General features: G+C 41.0%; 1 protein-coding gene and 2 non-coding genes across 3 annotated transcripts; all 3 read right to left on the bottom strand.

The window, feature by feature from the left end:
- Window positions 1-2,607: 2,607 nt before the first annotated feature.
- On the bottom strand, window positions 2,608-17,498 carry LOC109913054 (nucleolin). The gene is given in 16 exon segments (XM_020512510.2): window positions 2,608-2,987; window positions 5,723-5,949; window positions 6,233-6,359; window positions 6,473-6,600; window positions 6,875-6,992; window positions 7,233-7,381; window positions 7,469-7,598; window positions 7,986-8,122; window positions 8,478-8,604; window positions 9,993-10,082; window positions 11,549-11,722; window positions 13,598-13,699; window positions 14,875-14,965; window positions 14,967-15,023; window positions 15,942-16,037; window positions 17,358-17,498. Coding segments are annotated over 16 exon segments (1,932 nt in total). The 5' UTR covers window positions 17,484-17,498; the 3' UTR covers window positions 2,608-2,934.
- Window positions 7,060-7,139, bottom strand: LOC125484773. Its single transcript, XR_007263592.1, has one exon. It is a non-coding gene; the product is annotated as a small nucleolar RNA SNORD20 (small nucleolar RNA).
- On the bottom strand, window positions 8,680-8,747 carry LOC125484772. Its single transcript, XR_007263591.1, has one exon. It is a non-coding gene; the product is annotated as a small nucleolar RNA SNORD82 (small nucleolar RNA).
- Window positions 17,499-22,135: the final 4,637 nt, after the last annotated feature.

The following is a 22,135-nucleotide window of genomic DNA, read 5'->3' as shown; positions in this document are numbered from 1 at the left end:
CAATGCTCATTCCTGCAACACAATCATACCACTTCAACAATTAAAACTCAGTGGCTTGCTAGGCCAATTTGAGACTGGCTCAATCTAAAATCGAACAAGGAGTGGAAAGCTCCTGTTTCTATATGCTACTAACAATTGCCTATTCTTAACATCATCCCGTATCACTGTCATTGTGTATGCTCAATTCAGAACTTAGACTAACATCCAGTTGGGAGGACTAATATTATGGCCTTTAGAAGATGGAGAAATAAATTTGGGATTAAATAACTCAAAACTGACCACACTGATCTAGGAATAGGCGAAAGAAAACAAACTGAAACGAGTATATTGCAGAGACAAGAATCAATTATCAACTAGTGTAGATTGGACCAAAAATAAATGGAGAATGTGTGTTAACAGGCTAGGATTGAGGATCGAGAATAAAAGTGCTTCAGGCTGGGGAAAATTCAGGATGAAACAAAACGTAGGCAGTTAAATTTCAGAAAGTTCACTTACCATGCTTGTTTGTAGCAGTCAGTGGTTGAGCTACAAATATTAATTTCCAAGTCTGATTTACTTTGATCAATTCTTGCTCCCACTGAGTCACCTAAATCAACTATCCTGTAACACTGCTTCAAAGACTCCACTCAACCTCACACTTGTCAAACAGTAAGTAAGTTGTTTGTGCCTTGAGATACATTCTGACACTGTTCTCCAGGTGGGCACGTGTATAGCAATCAGACCAATTTCCCTTTGGTCCTTATCTGTAATTGAACTGGATCATTACAAACTTCACTGTGAATTCGACACGCTTTAACTGCTCTGTCCCACCCTCCTCGGCAGATTTTAACAAAGCACCTTCAGTTTGAAAGCAATATAGGTGGTGTTCAACTTGGGCAACACTTGGCAATTCCAATCAACAGACCTTTGAAGTAAATAAGTCACCCAGTCAATAGATTTCGTAGAAATAGCAATGCATTTTCTGTTAATGGAAGCCGCAATCCATTTACTGTTAAAAATAAATAGATTTGAAGGAAGCACCTATAATTATTTGGGGAGGGCTTGTTTGGTACAGAAAAGTCAAACAGTACATAGAATTTTTGATATTGTACCCAAGGCATGACAATCAATATTACAACATTAGTCTGAAACTGACAAACCCATTGAGGGTTTCTTCCACAGCTTACAAAAGACTAATGCACATCGAACAGGGAAACAGAATTACATGTCCATTTATTCCACTTTTCAGAAATATATTTTCTACAATGTTGCACCTTGGATACTTTGTAAAAATTAAGACAACTAAAAAATCTTATATGTACAGTTGACCCTTGCTAAAGCACTTCCAATCTACAATCCTAAAATGCAGACACGAGACAAGTACTAGAATTTATTGGACAATTCAAGCTGTTACAATGTTCAGTCCCAAATAGAAGTCACCCTTTAAATAGGGTATGTACAAATTCTTCTGAAGTAAGTATAACTCCATCAGAAACTAAACAGCAAGAACGGCCGTTCTTGGTTACAAGTCAGGGATGTCCACAGCATAAGCTTTGTGGTCAAAAATTTAAATCTGATTTGAAAAAAAACCTACTGCAGTGAACCGTCAAATAGCAGTCGCCTGATTTAGAAGAGTCCAAAATAACTCAATATTGTGGAGCAGTTGTCTTAGGTTAAACTTTAAATGTTAGGCATCACTGTAGTCAGGTCTGACCTAATTTGTGGAATTCAGCATCTCAAATGGGATGGAAGTGCTCAGGAATTTACATAATTTATCACAAAATACACATCATAAAAACTAACCAGGTGATGATATGATTGGGTTACTTTGTTTATAAAATAGCCATCAACACAGCCCATAAAAACATGATCAAATACAAACATGCTGGAGAAAACCAGGCTTGGCGCTATCTGGGGAGAGGAATAGTCAATGTTTCTAAGTTCGCTAAGACTTGTTCATAGCCTATTTTCTGTTTTTATTTCGGATTTCCAGCATCTGCAGTAATTTGTTTTTACATATTTGAACAAGTCTTATCAACTGATCCATATAGCAGCGCTAATTATGCATACAGCCATGAGTGGAGATTCAGTGGTATGAAAAATAATCCATATTTTATCTCAATAATTAAATTACGTTTACTGCTTAACTTGAATTTCAACTCAATTAACTTGTGGTCCAGGAACTCGCCACATTTTAACAGCTCAGTTCAAATTTTAAAAAAGTGTTGGTATTTTTCTTGCATGCTAGTTTTGTCAAAAGAAACAAATACCGGGGTTATACCAAATTATTTACTATGCAATGCAAAATAAGCAACTATGAAACAAGCTGAGAAAACTCTAAAATTAATTCATAGTTTATATCCATTAGCTGAACCCAGCTGGACACTGTACTCAGCATGAGGAGGTAGAGGAGAAATAGCCCAGCTTGCACATCCAACCGCAGGACAATGTCTAAAATTTAATTTGCAAAGGAAAGTCTACATCACCAACAGTAATGTTACTCATTAATTCAAGATGAAAATCCAGTGGGAACCTTCAGTGGTGCTTCTTGTAAGGTATTTTACCAAGTGCTGCAATATTCTGAAGTTTACTAACCAGTTTAATGCGCACTATTAAATATCCAAAATGTGAAATAAGGTCCGTTTAATCCAGTAGACAGTATGTCAAGCACAACATTCTAAAACATATTTTTGCATTTACATTGTAACTAAAAAATCATAGGGAGCAATACATTTACACATCGGTAAAACAGGAAACTTAAATTTGACAAAATCCACAAAGGTATACCAACAATTTCTGTCTTTACTTAGTTGTAAGTCCATTCAGAAACTTAAGGAGCTCCCACCACTCCAATTTGCACAGCCAGTCAGTCCATGCAGAATCGTGGAATGTCCAACTGTGAGGCAATCAGAGGCTCTGTCTGAACACAAGGAGGTAAAGCAGTCTTATTGGCCTCTAATCAAATTTGATTTTCTTTCCTTGGGGAGTATTCTTTCCACCTCTGAATCCTACGAAAGAAAGTTTAAATTTAGGTTCAATCTGAAAATAAGCAAACCAAAACAGAATAACCAAATAAAAAGTAGCTCCCCGAAACAGGCTTAAGGTGGTTAACTAGTATATATTTGGTGTTTCAGTAAAATGCTGAGCTACAAAGTGCAGAAAAGGCCAGCTACACTGAGTGAACAGGTACACCACTACAGATGGCCTCAGTATTACTGGTCTGTATTCAGATGAGCAGGGCTACCAAACTACTGATATGCCACGACGATATTCCACACTCAAATATAAATGAAAATTTACTGCTGCACCAAGGCATTGGAATTAATAAAAAGTGACCCAGCTAACTGCAATCAAGTATACACAGAATTGCCTTATGATGCATAACTGTACTGTCAGTTGCTTTCACCCAAAAGCAAGAGTCACTCAGGTCTCCAAGGATGAATTTCTCAAGATTGCAAGCTTTTATGGTGATATCCAAACAAATCACAACCCCTCTAGCTCCACGAGATAACAAGGTGCAGAGCTGGATGAACACAGCAGGCCAAGCAGCATCAGAGGAGCAGGAAAGCTGACGTTTCGGGCCTAGACCCTTCTTCAGAAATAGGGGAGGGGAAGGGGGCTCTGAAATAAATAGGGAGAGGAGGAGGCGGATAGAAGATGGATAGAGGAGAAGATAGGTAGAGAGGAGACAGACAGGTCAAAGAGGCGGGGATGGAGCCAGTAAAGGGGAGTGTAGGTGGGGAGTTAGGGAGGACAAGTCAAGGGAGCAGGATGAGGCTAGTAGGTAGGAGGTGGGGGTGCGGCTTGAGGTGGGAGGAAGGACGGGTCAGGGCTGGTTTTGGGACGCGGTAGGCGGAGGGGAGATTTTGAAGCTTGTGAAGTCCACATTGATACCATTGGGCTGCAGGGTTCCCAAGCGAAATATGAGGTGCTGTTCCTGCAACTTTCGGGTGGCATCATTGTGGCATTGCAGGAGGCCCAGGATAGACATGTCATCTGAGGAATGGGAGGGGGAGTTGACTGGGAAGTGCAGTTGTTTAGTGCGAACCAAGCGTAGGTGTTCTGCAAAGCGGTGCCTAAGCCTCCGCTTGGTTTCCCCGATGTAGAGGAGGCCACAATGGGAACAGCGGATACAGTACACCACATTAGCAGATGTGCAGGTGAACACCTGCTTGATGTGGAAAGTCTTCTTGGGGCCTGGGATGGGGGTGAGGTTTAGGGGCAGGTGTAGCACTTCCTGCGGTTGCAGGGAAAAGTGCCAGGTGTGGTGGGGCTGGAGGGGAGTGTGGAGCGGACAAGGGAGTCATGGAGAGAGTGGTCCCTCTGGAAAGCAAATAAGGGTGGGGAGGGAAAAATGTCTTTGGTGGTGGGGTCGGATTGCAGATGGTGGAAGTGTCGGAGGATGATGCGTTGGATCCGGAGGTTGGTGGGGTGGTACGTGAGGACGAGGGGAATTCTGTTTTGGTTGTTATTGCGGGGAGGGGGTGTGAGGGATGAGTTGCGGGAAATGTGGGAGACACGGTCGAAGGCGTTCTCGACCACTCAGCGGGGGGAGTTGCAGTTCTTGAAAAACGAGGACATCTGAGATGTTCGGGAGGGGAATGCCTCATCCTGGGAGCAGATGCGGTGGAGGTGAAGGAGTTGGGAATAGGGGATGGCATTTTTGCAGGAAGGTGGGTGGGAGGAGGTGTATTCTAGGTAGCTGTGGGAGTCGGTGGGCTTGAAATGGATATCGGTTTCCAGGTGGTTGCCAGAGACGGAAACAGAGAGGTCCAGGAAGGAGAGGTATCAGAGATGGTCCAGGTGAACTTAAGGTTGGGGTGGAAGGTATTGGTGAAGTGGTTGAACTGTTCGAGCTCCTTGTGGGAGCACGAGGCGGCACCAATACAGTCATCAATGTAACGGAGAAAGAGGTGGGGTTTAGGGCCAGTGTAGCTACGGAAGAGGGATTGTTCCACGTAACCTACAAAGAGGCAGGCATAGCTTGAGCCCATGCGGGTACCCATGGCCACCCCCTTTGTCTGTATGAAGTGGGAGGAATTGAAAGAGAAGTTGTTGAGGGTGAGGCTAAGCGGATGAGGGCGTCAGTGGAGGGGGACTGGTCGGGCCTGTGGGTCAGGAAGAAGCAGAAGGCCTTTAGGCCACCTGCATGGGGAATGCAGGTGTATAGGGACTGGACGTCCATGGTAAAGATGAGGTGTTGGGGACCGGGGAATTGGAAGTTTTGGAGGTGGTGGAGGGCATGGGTGGTGTCACGGACGTAGGTAGGGAGTTCCTGGACCAAGGGGGAGAAAATGGAGTCAAGATAGGTGGAGATAAGTTCTATGGGGCAGGAGCAGGCAGAGACAGAGACAGAGACAATGGGTCGACCGGGGCAGTCAGGTTTGTGGATTTTGGGAAGGAGATAGAAGCGGGCGGTGTGGGGTTGGTGAACAATGAGGTTGGAGGCAGTGGGTGGGAGGTCACCTGAGGTGATGAGGTTGTGGATGGTTTGGGAGATGATGGTTTGGTGGTCGGGGGTGGGGTCATGATCAAGGGGGCGGTAGGAGGAAGTGTCGAGAGTTGGCGCCTGGCCTTGGCAATGTAGAGGTCAGTGCGCCATACTACAACTGTGCCTCCTTTGTCCGCGGGTTTAATGGTGAGGTTGGGATTGGAGCGGAGGGCTGCACGTTCTGTGGGGGAGAGATTGGAGTGGGTGAGAGGGGTGGAGAGGTTGAGGCGATTGATGTCTCTAGCTCCATACCTCCAAATCCACCCCGACCACCGCCTCGGCCACCACGACCTCTGCCACCAAATCTGCCACGACCTCCTCGACCTCTTCCAAAGCCGCCACCTCGACCACCTCGTTGGCTGTCACCCTTTGGTCGAGCAAAGTCAAGCATAATTTTGCATCCATCAATTTCTCCATCTTCCATCGCATCCTTAGCTAATTTTGCATCTTCTTCGGACGGGAAGTCCACAAAGCCAAAACTAAAACAAAGCAATAAAGCATGACGTTTAAAAATAAATCTACCGCACAAATTTCCTCCAGGAAAGAAAAATTAATCCATAATAAATTCAACCCGTGAATAAATCTCATTACAACCTGTGCAAAATCAGATTTTACATTAAGTGTGACAGACTAGCCACCACTCTTTCAAAATGGAGCAGCCTGTGGTTTACTATTCTTCTCTTGCGAATCCATGCACTGTCACAAATTAGACAGTGAGGAGCTCAATGAGAAGGCATGGAAGGGATAATTAAGTTTACATACCCTTTTGATCGTCCAGATTCCCTGTCCATTGCAATTCTAGCACTCTCAGCTCCCTCAAAGGCTTCTTTCAAAGTTTCTTCAGTCGTCTCATCAGAAAGGCCACGAACAAACAATGTCTTGCTAGGACCTTAAAGTTGACATGGTCAGCAAATAAGCATGGTTGTGCATAATGTAAATGTAATGTAAATTAGTGAGAAATTTAAAAACTGCAATGGGACAAATAAATCTTGTGCACTTTACCATCCCCACTCCTGTGCCCTTGGTTGCTGAAATCCAATCTCACAGTTCTCCCCTCTATTTCTGTATTGCTATGATTCTCGAGAGCTTCTTTAGCATCCTCAATAGATTCAAATTTAACAAATGCAATCCTGGAAAAAATATTGCAGAAAATAAATAAGAATAATAGAAAAAAAAAATTAAAAAATCAACCTTTCGTGAAAAGATCTCCAAGCTGGGAATGTCACTTATCTTTACCTCAATATTGTTATCCAACAATGATCAAAATTCAATATTGCAAAAACTTTAAAACCAACTTCAAGTACTGGCTTCGTAAGAAAGGCCACCTACAGCCTTCACGGCACATTACAGAACCATGGGAAGCTTTCAGGATTCTGACTGCTTCAGATATTGTATTAATCTTACCCTATTGGTCGGCCATTCTTTTCTGGAATTTTGATTGATAATGCTTTTGCAAAAATATTCTGAAGGGTATCTTCTGTTGCAGAATATGCCAAGTTATTTACAATAAGTGTATCAGAATCTGAAAGGAAATGAAACTATGTCAGTATTAACTCCTCGGTTTTCAATGCAGTTTTTTAAAACCACAGCTGGATCAGTACTTGACTATCTAGAGGAATTGTGCAAAAAAGGTTCATCATGGGTTTCAGACTAACATTCATCACATCCAGCTTTCAAAAAAATCTGCAGGCATGAGTCACTACTTGTATTTTGATTTTTCTAAGTGAAGTTCATGTTTAGCAATCAAAATTAAAATTCTTACTTGGTTGTGTTTGTCCAGCCTTCGTATTTAACATACTCTTGTCCCCAGTGAAATCAATAACAATGGCCCTGCCATCAACATCTGTGCCTTGTTTCTGTTCCAATGCTGAATTTGCAGCTGCTTCACTTTCAAATTCAATGTATGCAATGCTGAATTCAAGAAGGGAGACAGTCAATCTATTGTTTAGACACCATCTTTCGAATGTACAGCCATCAATAATAAAATTTCAAACATACCCTCGTGTTCCTGAACCATCTCGAGAAACAGGAATTCTAATATCAATTGCATCATCAAAAATCTCTTTGAGGCCATCTTGTGTTATTTTGAAAGGGAGGTTTTTGACAAACAACGTCCTGCAGTCCCTTTCTGTAACAAAACAATCTCATTGGTTTTATGTTTATGGAATCGGATGAAGAAACTAATGACTGAAGGGACCAAATCACCATTACATAAATACTCTGGCAAAAAATGGGTGTACAATTCTTTTCCTCTTTATTGTGGTGGAAATAACAATCAAAGACAACCTTGACAATAGGATTATTAGTATTATGTCAAAGATAACCCAACACTGTCTTTACTGCACCAGAATGTTTTCAATACTCCAGCCACCCCAGTGAATCAAACTTACCCGTCTAATGCACAATCAAGTAAATGTTGCATACATCAAGCAATGGCCACTCGAATATATTCAAACTGACCAGAAGTATAAGTTGACAAGTGAAAACATCACAATAAAAGCCAGCTTATTCATACCTCTTTTGCTATCTGCATTGCTTTCTTTACTGCGTGCTTTGTCAAGTTTGACTGCCAGTCCTAGCACTTTGTTTCCATTGAATTCCAATGCCTTTTCCAGTTGTTCTTTGGTTTCAAAGTCTACGTAGCCAAACTTCCTACATTATGACATACACATACTGAAAAATGTAACTGCACATAAACATGAACACAAATCTAACAGATCAAATATAACTACTCAAAAATAAAGTTCATCATACATTGCCATATCCACTCAAGATTGTTAAGACCAGAGTTTGAAAACAAAATCTCCACGAATTCAGTCAGATTATCTACAAGTCAAAAGACTCAAATTTAATCTTTAGTAGGAAACTATGGTGGCCAGTCATCCTTTGAAACCAGGTGTACAGTATGTAGTGAATTTATTTCTATGGTAAACAATCAGCCATGACCAGGCTTGATGCATGTTCCTGAAAAGTAGCTGTTACAGCACACTGATAATTGACCATTTACCTGGTGGATCCAATTCGGACGTCTGTAACTGACAGTTTCTTTTTGGTGAAGAAACCATTCAGGGCTTTCTTTAGTTCTTCAAAGTTCTTTTCAGAGTTTAAGTTTCCAACAAACAGTGAGAACGATTCTTTGAAGTGAAGCAGAAAGGAAAAGTCAATGTACATAATTTTGAGCCTTTGATATATCATAATGCATGCTACTGGCACATCAGAACAAAAAAACATCATACTCTTCAGTATTAAGTCCCTTTTGATGATCATCCTCTGTGCAAATAGAAAAAAAAATCAGTAATATGAAGCAATGTAATTCCTGAAGATACCATACTTTCAGGCTTTCTGCTGATGCATACTTGGAAGTTAGCAGTTAGTGACTGTTTCAAATCTAAGCAAGCAAAATGAACTGTGAGAAACTCCAGAATGACATTACAAAATTCCCTTAGCGGAGATTAAATAATAAATTTGACCAGCAGCACTGTAGGGCTGCAAATTATTTGCCTCTTCTGTGCTCCAGTTAAAACTGCTTCTGCCAAAGTGCAACTTTTCTAAAGCAGAGCAAGAATCTCTGCAGTCGATATCTTATTTTGACCCAAAATTAAGCTTTATTTTTTCAAAGAATTTAGGGGTTGCTTAGGTGTCATCAATTCTTACTATCCTTGCATTGAAGGCAAGTCAGAGATTTTAGCTTGATTTTTAGGATGAACGTGTCGTTTTATGACGTGGAATCATCAACCTGTAACCACCAATCTTTTCATATCGGAATTTATTGACATGAATATTACTTCTACAAAAGTTTAATAAGTGTTCATACTAAGGGGATAAAAGATTGGTGCAAGCATCTGCATGTACATATTCAGGATAAAAAAGAAATGCACTATAACAATTCAGATAAGCTCTATTCTAAATCTTGACTTTAATGTTAACACATGAATTTGAACATTGTTTATTGTGGAAGTTATCCATTCTACCAGACACAAGGCAATTTCCTTTATGGTTCATTTAAAAATTCTGGCCTTGGGGTCCCCAATAATTACTGAAGATAATTTAAGGCTGTTCAGGTTTTTAAACAAGTTGTCAAAACCTTACAACCTATCTTATGAGGAAAAGCTGAGTTGCCACAGTGGGACCTGAACTCATGATCTTTCTAAAGAAGATGGTCTCCTTTGAATGGATACTCGAAATATCACCAGGAATTCAGACAAAGGACACTAACTAGTGGAACAATGGGATATTCTCTGATCTCACAGCTGAAATATTAGCTGTTCTGTCTTGCCACAGATGTTGCTACACATGTTGAGTATTTCCAGCTTTTCATATTGGTTTCAAGTGTTCTAAAACAACTGCAACCTTCTCTATGGCTGTTCCCTTCACATAATTAACCTTCAACTCTACCATCTCTCACATTCTTGGTCACCAGCTCCAAAGTCTGATTTGGATTGGTGTCCATTTTACAAATAACTAAAACGAATATTCTTAGTTTAGAAAATCTTTTGTCTAATGGATTTTTCCCCGTACTCACCATCACTGTCAGATTTTTGCTTCTTAGCTGGAGTCACTGACTTCTGTTCCACTTTCTTTCTCTTTCCAGCTTTTGTTGTTACAGCAATCTCTGAAAAAATTCAATCAACTCATTGATTCAAGATAATACACTGCCCTATTAATGAAGTTAGTTTTACATTTTGCCCTTCTTATTGAATAAACATTTCATAGATGTTCAATCCTGTACTAAGGAAAGGACTTCTAATCTGTATTTAGGCCATACAGACTGGCATGCCTTGCAAACATCCACACTGCCAGCTATTTACTAAAATAAAAATGGGCAGACATTTCTCAAGTTATCCAAAAGGCCAGTTCAGTGAAAGCAGCTATAAAATGAACTAACGATAAATTGAACTTTATGCTCTACTGCCTGTAGAACCAGATGTGGGTTTTACATTCTGCTAATTGGATGATCAAAAATACTCGATTATCCCTAATCTGCAACAAAGTTCCATGGGTTGAATTTAGAATCAAAGCATGCTTCTATGATCAATTCCTAGGTATCAAATATAAATACCACAACCTCACTGTAGACAAACAACATTCTTATCTAATGTGCTAATTCAGTCTGGAGTTGCCCAGATGAATATGTATTAAGTGTATTCCAATCTAATGAATAGATCTAAATCGACTTACATCAAAACCAAAATGTACTTTATTCCACATCCCATAGGCAGAAAGATGGATTGACCAAATAACAGGAATATGAAAACGAGTTACTACTTGCATGGGTGCAGAGACTTTAGCGGACATTGAACATCAAACATTCTGATGTGTATGACTCTTTTACATGCTTGTTTTAGCCAAAAAGAAGCTCAAAGAGGGATGAATTTTGTGAACAAAAACAAACTTGCTGGAAAAGCTCAGCAGGTCTGGCAGCACCTGTGAAGAAAAAAATCAGAGTTAACGTTTCGGGTCCAGTGACCATTCCTCAGAACAGACCGTTTTGGGTCCGGTTAACTCTGAATTTTTTCTTCACAAATGCTGCCCAACCTGCTGAGCTTTTCTAGCAACTTTGCTTTTGTACAGCATCTGCAGTTCTTCCGGTTTTATTATGAATTTTGTGAACATCATCTCATAAATTACATTTACAATATACAAATACTCAACACCTGTAAAAATTTCTGACACAGCGGCCAAACACACTTAGAATATTCCAGACCATCACACAGATAAACTAGTTCTAGTTTCTTTCAACATTGGTGAAATACCTCCAGAGGCTGGTATCCCTTCACCAAGTCACCCTTTATTTACACATGCACAGGACTTGACACTGGTCCAGCTTCCTCAGCGCCAATTGTGTGAACATAATCTGACAGCCAGGACTCCGTGATTGGACCAGGCTAACAACACCAATCAGGGAATTCATATTCTATGAGGTCCATCTGGCTGATCTTGTTACAATAGCTACAATTGGGGCTTGTGTCAGATTTGTACCAGTGTCAGTCTTTAGGAAATATCAGACTAATGATCTGGACTAAAACTCTGAATTCACATTTGGAATTGCGTATTTTGCAACATGATATTTAAACTTACCAACTTCTTCCTCATCATCATCGTCCTCATCCTCTTCGTCATCGTCCTCGTCCTCTTCGTCATCGTCATCGTCCTCATCGTCATCGTCCTCATCCTCATCCTGAACTTTCACCATGCCAGCTTTTTTTGCCTTGGATGGTGGTGCTGTATCCATAGCCTCTTCTTCCTCAGATTCTTTGAATTAAAAGATGTTTAAAAAAAATTCAAATACTGAAAAGTAGGGTGAAGGCATTCAAAAGTGACCACAGCTGGAAACTTTAAAGAACCAGACCACCGATGATTACATAAAAATGTAAATAGGGTACCAAGCTATTCAACCACAGTGAGTGCTGAAATACCACCTTTAAAGAAACTGTTCTCTGTATTCAAACAAACAAACCTTTCCTGCAAACCAACAGTATTCGGGTACGTCCATTTAAAAATTGTTGCGGAATCCGATTCCACCTCACTTGTGGCGTGTTACCCTGCAAAGTAACTTCTCATTCTTCTTGATCTTTAGCCAATTGTTTTACTTCCATCACTGGTTTGCCAAAGGAATTCCCAAATTTGAATAATTACATTAAAAAGCTCCTAACAACAGCAGCTTTTCCCAAAGTCTCTACATATATGAACTTCCTCACCCCTGGTATACATCAAAAGCAGCCTTGTTAACAGGTCTTACCCAGAAGTATACAAAATATCCAGCTGATGTGTAACTGGTGCTGTGCTGTTTCTGCTTAGGTTACTGGCATTTCCAATCAGTTGTTATTTGCAAAGGCAAATAATCTACATGTTTTGTCAACACAACCAACTTCAACTCAGACCTCTCTTACACCCAAGTACATTGCAAATAAGTGTAAAGCATCGAATGACACCTATCTTTATCGACCCTTCAAGTCTGTGCATGTCTTGTTCACAACTTGCAAGATCACCAAAGCTTTGAATCATCTGAACTACTCCTACACTCAACTCCAGGTCACAAGCAAGAAAACCAACTCTTCAAATATGGACCTCATGGAATTCCAGTGCATAATTCTCTACAGTTCATCTGTTTCCCACAAGTTTCTGCCTTCTGCCCCTTAGCCAATTACATACCCAAGTCAACAAGAAACCCCTTACAGATATGTGCTTCCTCCAATTAAGTCCGTGAGATATATTGAATGTCTGTGAAATATTGTTGCTACAATTTATTCCACTGTCAATTAAGCTGCTCAGGGGTTAGGATGTATGCCACCTGGATGTCCAAATACTGAACAAAGTAGTCTAACCAATACTTACACTTCTAGTGTACTTCATCATTGAAGACAGATCCAAAGTACGCATTCAATATTTTACTCATATCCCATGCTTCAATGCAATCTTTCAGCCCCTCCTCCCATTGCCACCACCACTCTAACCAGTTTCACTATTCTTCAAAACCTTCTTTCAAATTTTAAACTTAAAAAAAAAAGTGGTCCTTTTTATACTACCTGATCAATCTGTCTTTCCTTTTTCCTCCCAATTATTATATGCACACGATATTCCGTCTGGTTTCGATTACATTTTCGAATGTACTTTCTCTCCAACCTGCTTTGTTTTAATTCAACTTCTGTCCTTTGTCTTCCAAGATAGCTTTGGATACTCTTTATCTTTGTTCAAAAGAAATGAAATTTGCCTTCTTTCCTTTTAGATTTTCATTTTGATTTTCCTTGGTCCCTTTCTGTAACTGCTTCAAACCCAAATATCTTATCACTGTTTTGGCCTAAAGTTCTACTGCAATAAACTTGCCCTACAGAGTAGGATTCACACACCCACAAAGAACAGTACAGCACAGGAACAGGTCCTTTGGCCCACGTCTGTGCCAACCACTATGCCAATCTAATCTCACGTTAAATGAGATAACTCTGTTATCTCTGTTTTCTCCTCCACAGATGCTGCCAGACTTCCTGAGCTTTTCCAGCAACTTTGTTTTTGTTCCTGATTTACAGCATCCGCAGTTCTTTTGGTTTTTAATTCAACAGTTAGCTAGTTAAATTAACCCAAATAAATAAGCTTCAAGCAGGCATGACTATACAATAAAATTCTCTTTACCATCCTCATCCTCGTCATCATCATCTTCATCTGACTCTTCCTTTGCTTTTTTAGTCATTACTGCCGCACGCTTAGGAGCAGGTTTCTCTTCTTCAGATTCTTCTGCTAAAACAAAAACATTCAGGTACTACATCATTATTTACAGATGGCTATCTACTTGACATTATAAGATGAGATGGTAGGTTGCCAACAAGAAACGTAAAAAGTTGCACGTGGTAACAGTGTGGAGCTGGAGTAACACAGCAGGCCAGGCAGCATCAGAGAAGCAGGAAAGTTGACGTTTCGGGTTGAGACCCTTCAAGAAGCACGTGTTTAGTGGTGTTAGCAATGGCAGTTTATAAATCTTTAGATAGAGAGATTGGTGGGGTGACAAGTGAGGACCAGGGGCCCCATTCCATTGTTGTGGGATGGAAGAAAGGGGAAAATGAATCAGGTATGGCTGAGGTCCCTGTCAAGGGAGGGAATCCTAGGCTGAGGAAAAAGACTCTGTGCTCCCCATAAAAGGTGGCATCATCAGAACAGATGCAGAGACAAAGGAACTGGGAGAATGGAATGGGGTACTTACAGGAAGCGGAGTGCAAAGATGTACAGTCAAGGTATCTGTACAAGTTGATACCTTCATAATGAACATAAATAACCAGCTTATGGCACACATGGAAACAGATGTCCTGGAAGGTAATGGAGGAGTCAGACATTCACCAGGTGAAGGTGAGCGCAGGATGGAATTTAGGAACAAAATTGATAAACTTTTTCAATTTTAGTTGGGAGGGGGAAGGAGCAACAATCATGTCATCAATGTACAGGTAGTTCTGCTATAACGTGTGTTTTGTTAACACGAATTGGCTGTAACGTGATTGATGAATAATGGACAGTTTGGATAACACTAACTCTCTACTGTACAGGTTTAGCGATTTTCTATAGCGTGAGGTCATGCAAGAATGCAACTATCGCGTTATAAGAGAACTACCTGCACTGGAGAAAGATTTGTAGGAGGGAGACACCCAAGTACCACCAGAACAAGTAATGTCCCATGTAACCCACAAAGAAATAGACATAATTGGTATCCCTGGGGTACACACAGCCACAACTCTGACCTGTAGCTAGTGAGTGGAGTTAGAGGTGAAGTTAGAGTGGACGATTGGGATGGTTCCTATAATTTTATAGGAAGACTCATTGTCAACCTTTGAACGATAACCCAGCTAAAGTATCATGGAACATTTTACTGCGCTAAAGATGGCAAGATTAGATGACAAATAGTGCAGCTTTTGAGTACCTACCAGAATCATCATCCTCCTCTTCATCATTATCTTCCTCCTCCACCTCCTCTTCCTCGCTACTCTCTTTCTTTACAGCTTTACCATTTTTTTTTGTTGGAAGACTGTGGGGTCTTAGCAACCTTCTTAATAGGTGGTGGTGCTGGCAGTTCCTAAATCAACATCATTTAAAATGTAATGAGATTATTACATTTATTAATACATTCAACAATACCAAAAATCTGGTCAGAAATAATATAACGGGGACAAATAGCAAAATTTGGTAACCCTCATTCTATATTCAAGAAAATCAGTATCCCAAAGAATCAGTTTGATACATTACTTTTGCAAATCATCACTGTATAACAACTAATTTGGAAGCATTGCAACAAAGGAAAGTACAGAACTTCAAAACGACACGGTTTTTTGTCAGTAAAAAGAACAGTCTTTTAGCTGAAAAGTTCAGCGTCAAGAGACGTGAAGTAATTTATGTTAGTTGGAAGAATGTGGTAGAAAACAAACAGGACAGGTCTAAAGGAGCAGAGGGAACTGGGTGCATATAGATACAAGTCACTGAGGATCCACAACAGAGAGCAGTTAACGAAGTGTACAATAGTGTAGGCTTAATTAAATGGGTCATGGAGTACTCAGGCTACAGTGAAATATTGCAAGGCAGTAGTGCAACTTTTGCTAGAATACTGCATTCAATTCTGGATGCCCTACTTAAAGATGTGAAGGTATTGGAGAAACTGAAGAAAACGTTCACAAATGCAGTAACAGGTACGAGAAACCTTAGTCACGAACGTTGGGACTCTACCTTGGAGAAAAAATTGAGATTTGAAAAAGGCATTCAAAAATCATGAGGCAGAATAGATAGAAACTGTTTCCATCATGAACAGATTAAAAGTCTCAAGTATATTGCCACAGTGCACCCCAAGGGAGGTTTAATTGATGATTCCTCATATTAGAATTGGGCTTTTTTGTGTGCAAGGTTTCAGGGAGACATAAAAGAACAGCTTTAGGTGAACCATCCACTTGGAGACTTGACGGGCTTAATACACTGTGATTTTTGACTGAAATGGAATAATTACCTCCTCTTCACTTTCCTCCTCAGAAGTGGACTCTTCAAACTCTTCAGGGGGTGGTGGAGGGGCAGCCTTTTTAGGTTTTCCTTGCTTGTTACCTGCCTGAAGAATAAAACCAATTAGATTTTCCATGTGCTATAGAGGGTATAAATTCTACCCCGAAAAATCAAATGGCCCATAATATTTACATCAAATATGCAATTACACTAGGGAAGTTACTGAGCTCCCACTTTCATGCGAAAGCAACTAAACTATGACTAAAAATCAAGAGAATTCAAATGAGGCCTGTGGCATGAAATATTAGGTTCTTCTCTCCACAGATGCTTTTAGACCCGAGGATTTCCAGCATCCATCTTTTACTTAAGACTCCCAGCACCAGCCAGTTCTTTTGGATCAGAGCAAGCAATTTGACACAGGTTTAAAATGCTGTTTTAAAAACCTATTTACTGCTCAAGCATTACACTAGAGCTTATCATTTTGTTTTCATTACTCACAACAGTCAGTGGTGTTTTACTTAACAGCAATTACACTTCAAAAGCATTTCACTGCCCCTAAAGTGCTCTGGGCATAATCTAAATAAAAGGGTCTAAATAATGATTTTCTTGCTTGCATGCCTACAAAATCCCTGAACAATGATCGACCACAGTTAGGCGAGTTTCTTTTAAAATCTGCAATGTTTTGAACTCAAATGTAGGAATGGCTCAGTAGCAATGGAGAAACAAGCTCCAAGCGACCAAAAGCAACCAGGAGAACGCCTGAAAATGGTCAACATGCAGGTTCAAGTCATACACGTGTTTCCCAAAACGTGGACTTGCCTGAAAAAGGCGGACGTGTTTCCCGGGCGCAACCTTTTTTTTTTGGGGGGGGGAAGGGATGTGGAGGTGGACGATAGAAATTGAATTAAAACGGCAAAATAAAAATTTAAGACAAGAACGTCGGTAATAGAGTGGGTCTCACACACGCGCGATGTAGCAGGCGAGTGGAGGGTGAACAGGAACCCTGGAGTGCCAGCCCCACGCACTATCACAGACCCCAATCGGGAGATAAGAGTGGATGAGCCCAGAGCTCGGATGGCCCGGGCGAAGGGAGCGGCTGAAAACAAACACGAAGTCCGTGGGGAAAAAGATAAGTTCGGGCGGAGAAGGGCAGGAATCGCCTGAAGCCCCTCCAGCCAGCGCCATGAGCGTAGACACGACCGAGTGAGCGTGCTGGGGAAGGAGGTGGAGAGGGGGGGGGGGGGGGGGTTAGTGTAGGCCGAGACCAACACGCGGTCCAGGGGCCTCGATCTTGCCAGCTCTCAGGGACCCGCTGGAAGTCTCACTCGGGCCCCGATTCGCCGCCGTCAGATCAGGGAGTCTACAGCCGAAGGCGACAAAGAGCCGGGTAGATTGCATACAGAGGCCGACAATATAGCTCTCTCACCTTAGCGAGTTTCACCATCTTGTCTGCTCGAGCGGACGGAGCGATCCCACGTGTCTCTGTTCCCCCCGCGAGCTGCGCAGCAAAAGAGAAAGCCACCCGGCACGTCACCGCTTTGACTGACATCATACCCACGTGATGCGTTCTCACCAATCGGAAATTCCAGAACCTAGCCCCGCCCACAGAGGCTAACCAATCGTGTCCTGGGTTCACGCGTAGGAGGTGGGGCCCTCCCTGTGACCAATCGCCACCTCGGGCCAGGAACGACCCAATCGTCGGGTGGACTAGCCAATCAGAGCTGATCAGTGTTCCAGGCGGCGAATCAGCAGCTCGTGTATTACTCAAAAAGGCCGAATGATGGACGGGCTACTTTAAAATGGCCGCCCCGAGTGTTGAATAAACCGTGGTTTGTTCAAAACTGCCTTCTGATTGGAGTTGCTTCATGGGGGGTGGAAAGATGGGGTAAGGGTCAGGGTTAGGATATTATGAGACTGAAATCGGTGGCACTGGGTGTTCTTGGCTCTCTGAAGTGAAATGGCTTTCTACTGGGGGAGGAGTAGGAGGCTGAAGCTTTGCTTGAATGACACTAAACCAACCTTTTGAGAGTGTAACGGTATTTTTGTTTAGAATTGTTTCACCTTTTAACTCAACAGTTTATTTACCGTAGGCAAGTTGAACACATTTGGAGTAAAATAGTTTATTTTCGTTTCTTCACCCTCAATTCTAATTTTATCGTGATGTATTATAAGTTTACAACTTCACTTTATAAAACTATGAATGTCATATGGCTGACACATGTCCCAAACAGACCTGGAAAACTAGAGACTACTGTGATACTGAAAATAGCAGACATGACTAGGAATCTAAAGGGCAACTTTTTCCACATAGAGGGTGGTGTGTGTACAGAATGAGCTGCCAGAGGAAGTGGTGGAGGCTGGTACAACTGCACAATTTTAAACGTGTCATGCACCTGGATGGGTACATGAATAAGAAAGGTTTAGAAGGGTATTGGCCAAATGCTGGCAAATGGGATTAGATTAATTTAAAGATAGTAGGAACTGCTGACGCCAGAGAATCTGAGATAACAAGGTTAAGAGCTGAATGAACACGGCAGGCCAAGCAGTATCCAAGGGGTTAAAACTGATTCAGTGATAGTAGGAACTTATTAGTTTAAGATGTCTGGTTGACATGGATGAATTGGACCAAAGGGTCTGTTTCTATGCTGTACAACGCTATGATTCTATAACTGGGTACCATGATTTAGTGAAGGCTGGAATCTAAATGTCTTGGGCTGTGTGCCTCAAAGATTATGTTTTAATGTTAGTGTCAGATATGTGATGAGGCAGTTCAGAGTGCAACATGTACAGAGAATGTTGAATTGATTGCACAGTTTGCAATTTGAAGTCTGATGCTCTCAGGCTGTATGGGATGTATTTGCTAAGTATTGAAGACTGTTACATCTGTGCAAGTTAGATTTTTTGTCTAAGTCTTGTAATGTTTGTCAAAATGTTTTTGTTTGCAAATTCTATGAATATGTATATTTTGGGGGCATAAAACATATCCCAGATAACATGTTTGATGTTGAGAAAGGCCCTTCCCGTCAGATCCTTGCTGCATTCTCCAAGTCAGTCAGTCTACATTCTGCCCTTGAGATAGTTAAGGTGAGAAGGAGACTGTTACCTTGGGGACTGTGCCTTTGCAATGAAAATGGGGAGATAGGTATAACTGTTTTAGTCAAGATTCATTTTGAGCAGCTCTGTGCTCAATAGTCTTGTACTTGTGGGTGCACAATGAGACAGACAGCTACTGCGTTAAGGACTATCAACTTGATGAAAAATGCTCTTTAGTCTCCCTGGAGCTTGCTGGTCTCCCAGTTGTCCTTGACTGAGTGTTGCAGATTGGCAAATTCCGAGGTCCAGAGCTACAGTACATGCTGAGGAATAGGCTAAAGCTTGATGTAGCTGTTCTAGATCTGCAGTGATGAAAGGCATTTCAGCCATAGTATATTAGGGGACTGGAAACCGTAGAACCCATCAGCCTTTGTAACTTGGAACGCACACTACAAATCAAAAGAATTGAACATGTATTGAGGCACCTTCAAATGGGAAGTAATGTACAGAGAAAAATGTTATATCTATTGTACTTGTAATTTGCAATTTGAAATGTTTTGCCTTCTGCCTGAAGAGCTGACATGAAATGTGTTTCTTAAATTAGAGGTCTGCAATTGGATTGACTGGAACAATGATGTATGGGGTCAAGTTGAATTTTAATGCAAATTCTGTAATGTTCAAGTTGAAATATTTTGCATTGTATTTTTGCAAATGTTATGAATAAAGTTTATTTTTGGAACAAATGCATCCCAGGTAATGAAGGTGCCCCAGTCAAAACTTCTCTGTACATGAGTGACATCAGCATCTTCTGCTTGGATCTTCTGTCTGACTAATTAGCGTCTGTAACTAGTTCAAATGGGCCTTGTGAGCCAAGATGAAATGAGTCAAGAATGTGGCCTTTTTTTGCCTTGGGAAAAGGACTGACCAATCCTTTGTCTCCTTCACAATCTGGTCATTAAACTGAAAGTGCTCAGGTTATAGTTTGGAGGAGGCCTGGACACTAAACTTGGAGTAAGTAGCCAAGGTGAGAATAAAAACTGGACATGGGGAAGTGATGCTTTCTCTTCACTTCAATTAAGAACTTGGTCATCGGGTGCTAGATGATTAGTGTTGCTGTACGTGGCATAGACCTGGCCCATTCCTTGTTCCTAAGCTGTGGTGATTGCCCGAGCCATCTTCTGCTTTACTTGGACATTGAAAATAGACCCTATATGTTGGTTTATGATATACAAACTTCCAAATAAAGCAGGAAAAATTTACCCAACATTGCCCTTATTCTGAGTGTTTTTTTAAATATAGTTGCATGATGATGTGCATGGATTTTCTGTAGGCAAACACCAAAAGTCACTGTGCTAACATTCTGCTGTTTGTTGCGATGCTAAGGATATGTCTGATCACAATGCCACTCCATATAGCTAGACTGTGCCTTGTAGAGAAACTTGTGTGGAAAACATTTCACCATAGGTCTCTCAAGCATCACTAGTACGTCTTTGAGATCGTGCTGGAAAAGGTCAGAAGTCATATGACACCAGGTTATAGTCCAACAGGTATATTTGGCACCTGAATGTGAAGTCACCTGATGAAGCAGCGCTCTGAAAGTTTGTGGTTTCAATAAACCTGTTGGACTATAACCTGGTGTTGTGTGACTTCTGACTTTGTCCACCCAAGTCTAACGCTGGCACCTCCACATCATGCTGGAAAAGGAGAAGGTATGTCCTGTCGAATGGTTCCCTTGTGAAGATTGTCAAAGTCATTTAGCAGAATGCCTTATCGGCAGAACTTGCAAACAAGTAAGATACAACATTTCTACCTCTCAAGGATAGTGTCCAGTCCAAAAAATATACATTTAGAATCCTTTGGATGTCCTTGTGGCATAAGAGTTTAACCTGAGACCACATTTGGTAAATTGTCAAGACCATCAACGGTAATGAATGTACAGGTACCCACTATGTTGTCTGGATTCTAATGTTTCTTTCCTGTCGGTGTTGTCATTGAAATTTTCTTCTTGAGAGGCAGAGAGAATACTTCTTCCAGCTTGTTTCATTTATGCAGTCAAAAGTCTATCGTGTGCTGTTTCAAAAAAGCTCTTGAAATATAAGCTGACAGTAAATTGATGGAATTTGATAATCAATAGTCCATATTTTATATCATCACAACATTTGGCACGCATCTCTGACAGTCCTGTGTAGCACTTCCACACTATTGATATCTCTTCTCTTGAAAAAATTTAATGGCTGTCAAATGTTGACAGAGAAACATTAGCAATTATTGTGTAATAAATGTTCCTACTACTGTGGGAATGGGAACAGAGATAACAAATGTTTTAATAACTTAATTGGAACAGAATTGAGTAGCAATGGTATCAATGTGGACTATTTTGTTTAAAAGACAGGTATTCAGCTGGTATAGAATATGAAATGTGTCCCATCAATTGGGATGGTTGTGCTAGGCTGATGACGTCAAGTTTGGAATTGATACAATTATATTGTTTTGGGGTTGATTGTGAAAATTGCAGAACTTTCCAAGCCCAAAGGTGTAGTTTTGTGAACATTATATCTTTCCTTCAAATTGGATTTGCTCTTCTGCATAAACTAAGCTGAACAGTGTAAATTCAATTTCGGCTATTAATAGACAAACTAACACACTTAATAAAGTGACTTCTTGATTGCTCTATATTCTGCAACAAAAGCTGGTTTTTGTGTTGGAAAAAAGGGTTTTGGAAAACTGCCAATGTGATGCTCCTCTTGAAAAACAGGGCAGGCAAATAAACACCTAATTATATAGGGCCATTAACCTAACATCAATTGTTGGAAAAATGTTGGTTTTCATTATTAAGAAAGTAATAGCATGTTTGGAAAATCATAATCTAATCAAGCAGTATCAGCATGATTTCATGAAAGGGAAATCCTAACTGACTCGGGGACCGCTTTGCAGAACACTTACGCTCGGTTCGCAACAAACAACTGCACCTCCCAGTCGCGAACCATTTCAACTCCCCCTCCCATTCCTCAGACGACATGTCCATCCTGGGCCTCCTGCAGTGCCACAACGATGCCACCCGAAGGTTGCAGGAACAGCAACTCATATTCCGCTTGGGAACCCTGCAGCCCAATGGTATCAATGTGGATTTCACAAGTTTCAAAATCTCCCCTCCCCCTACCGCATCCCAAA

Source organism: Rhincodon typus, chromosome 13, assembly GCF_021869965.1.
Source record: "Rhincodon typus isolate 14 chromosome 13, sRhiTyp1.1, whole genome shotgun sequence".
NCBI classification, from domain to species: Eukaryota; Metazoa; Chordata; class Chondrichthyes; order Orectolobiformes; family Rhincodontidae; genus Rhincodon; species Rhincodon typus.
Note: the sequence above shows the minus strand (reverse complement) of the source record. Positions and strands in the feature narration are given on the sequence as shown.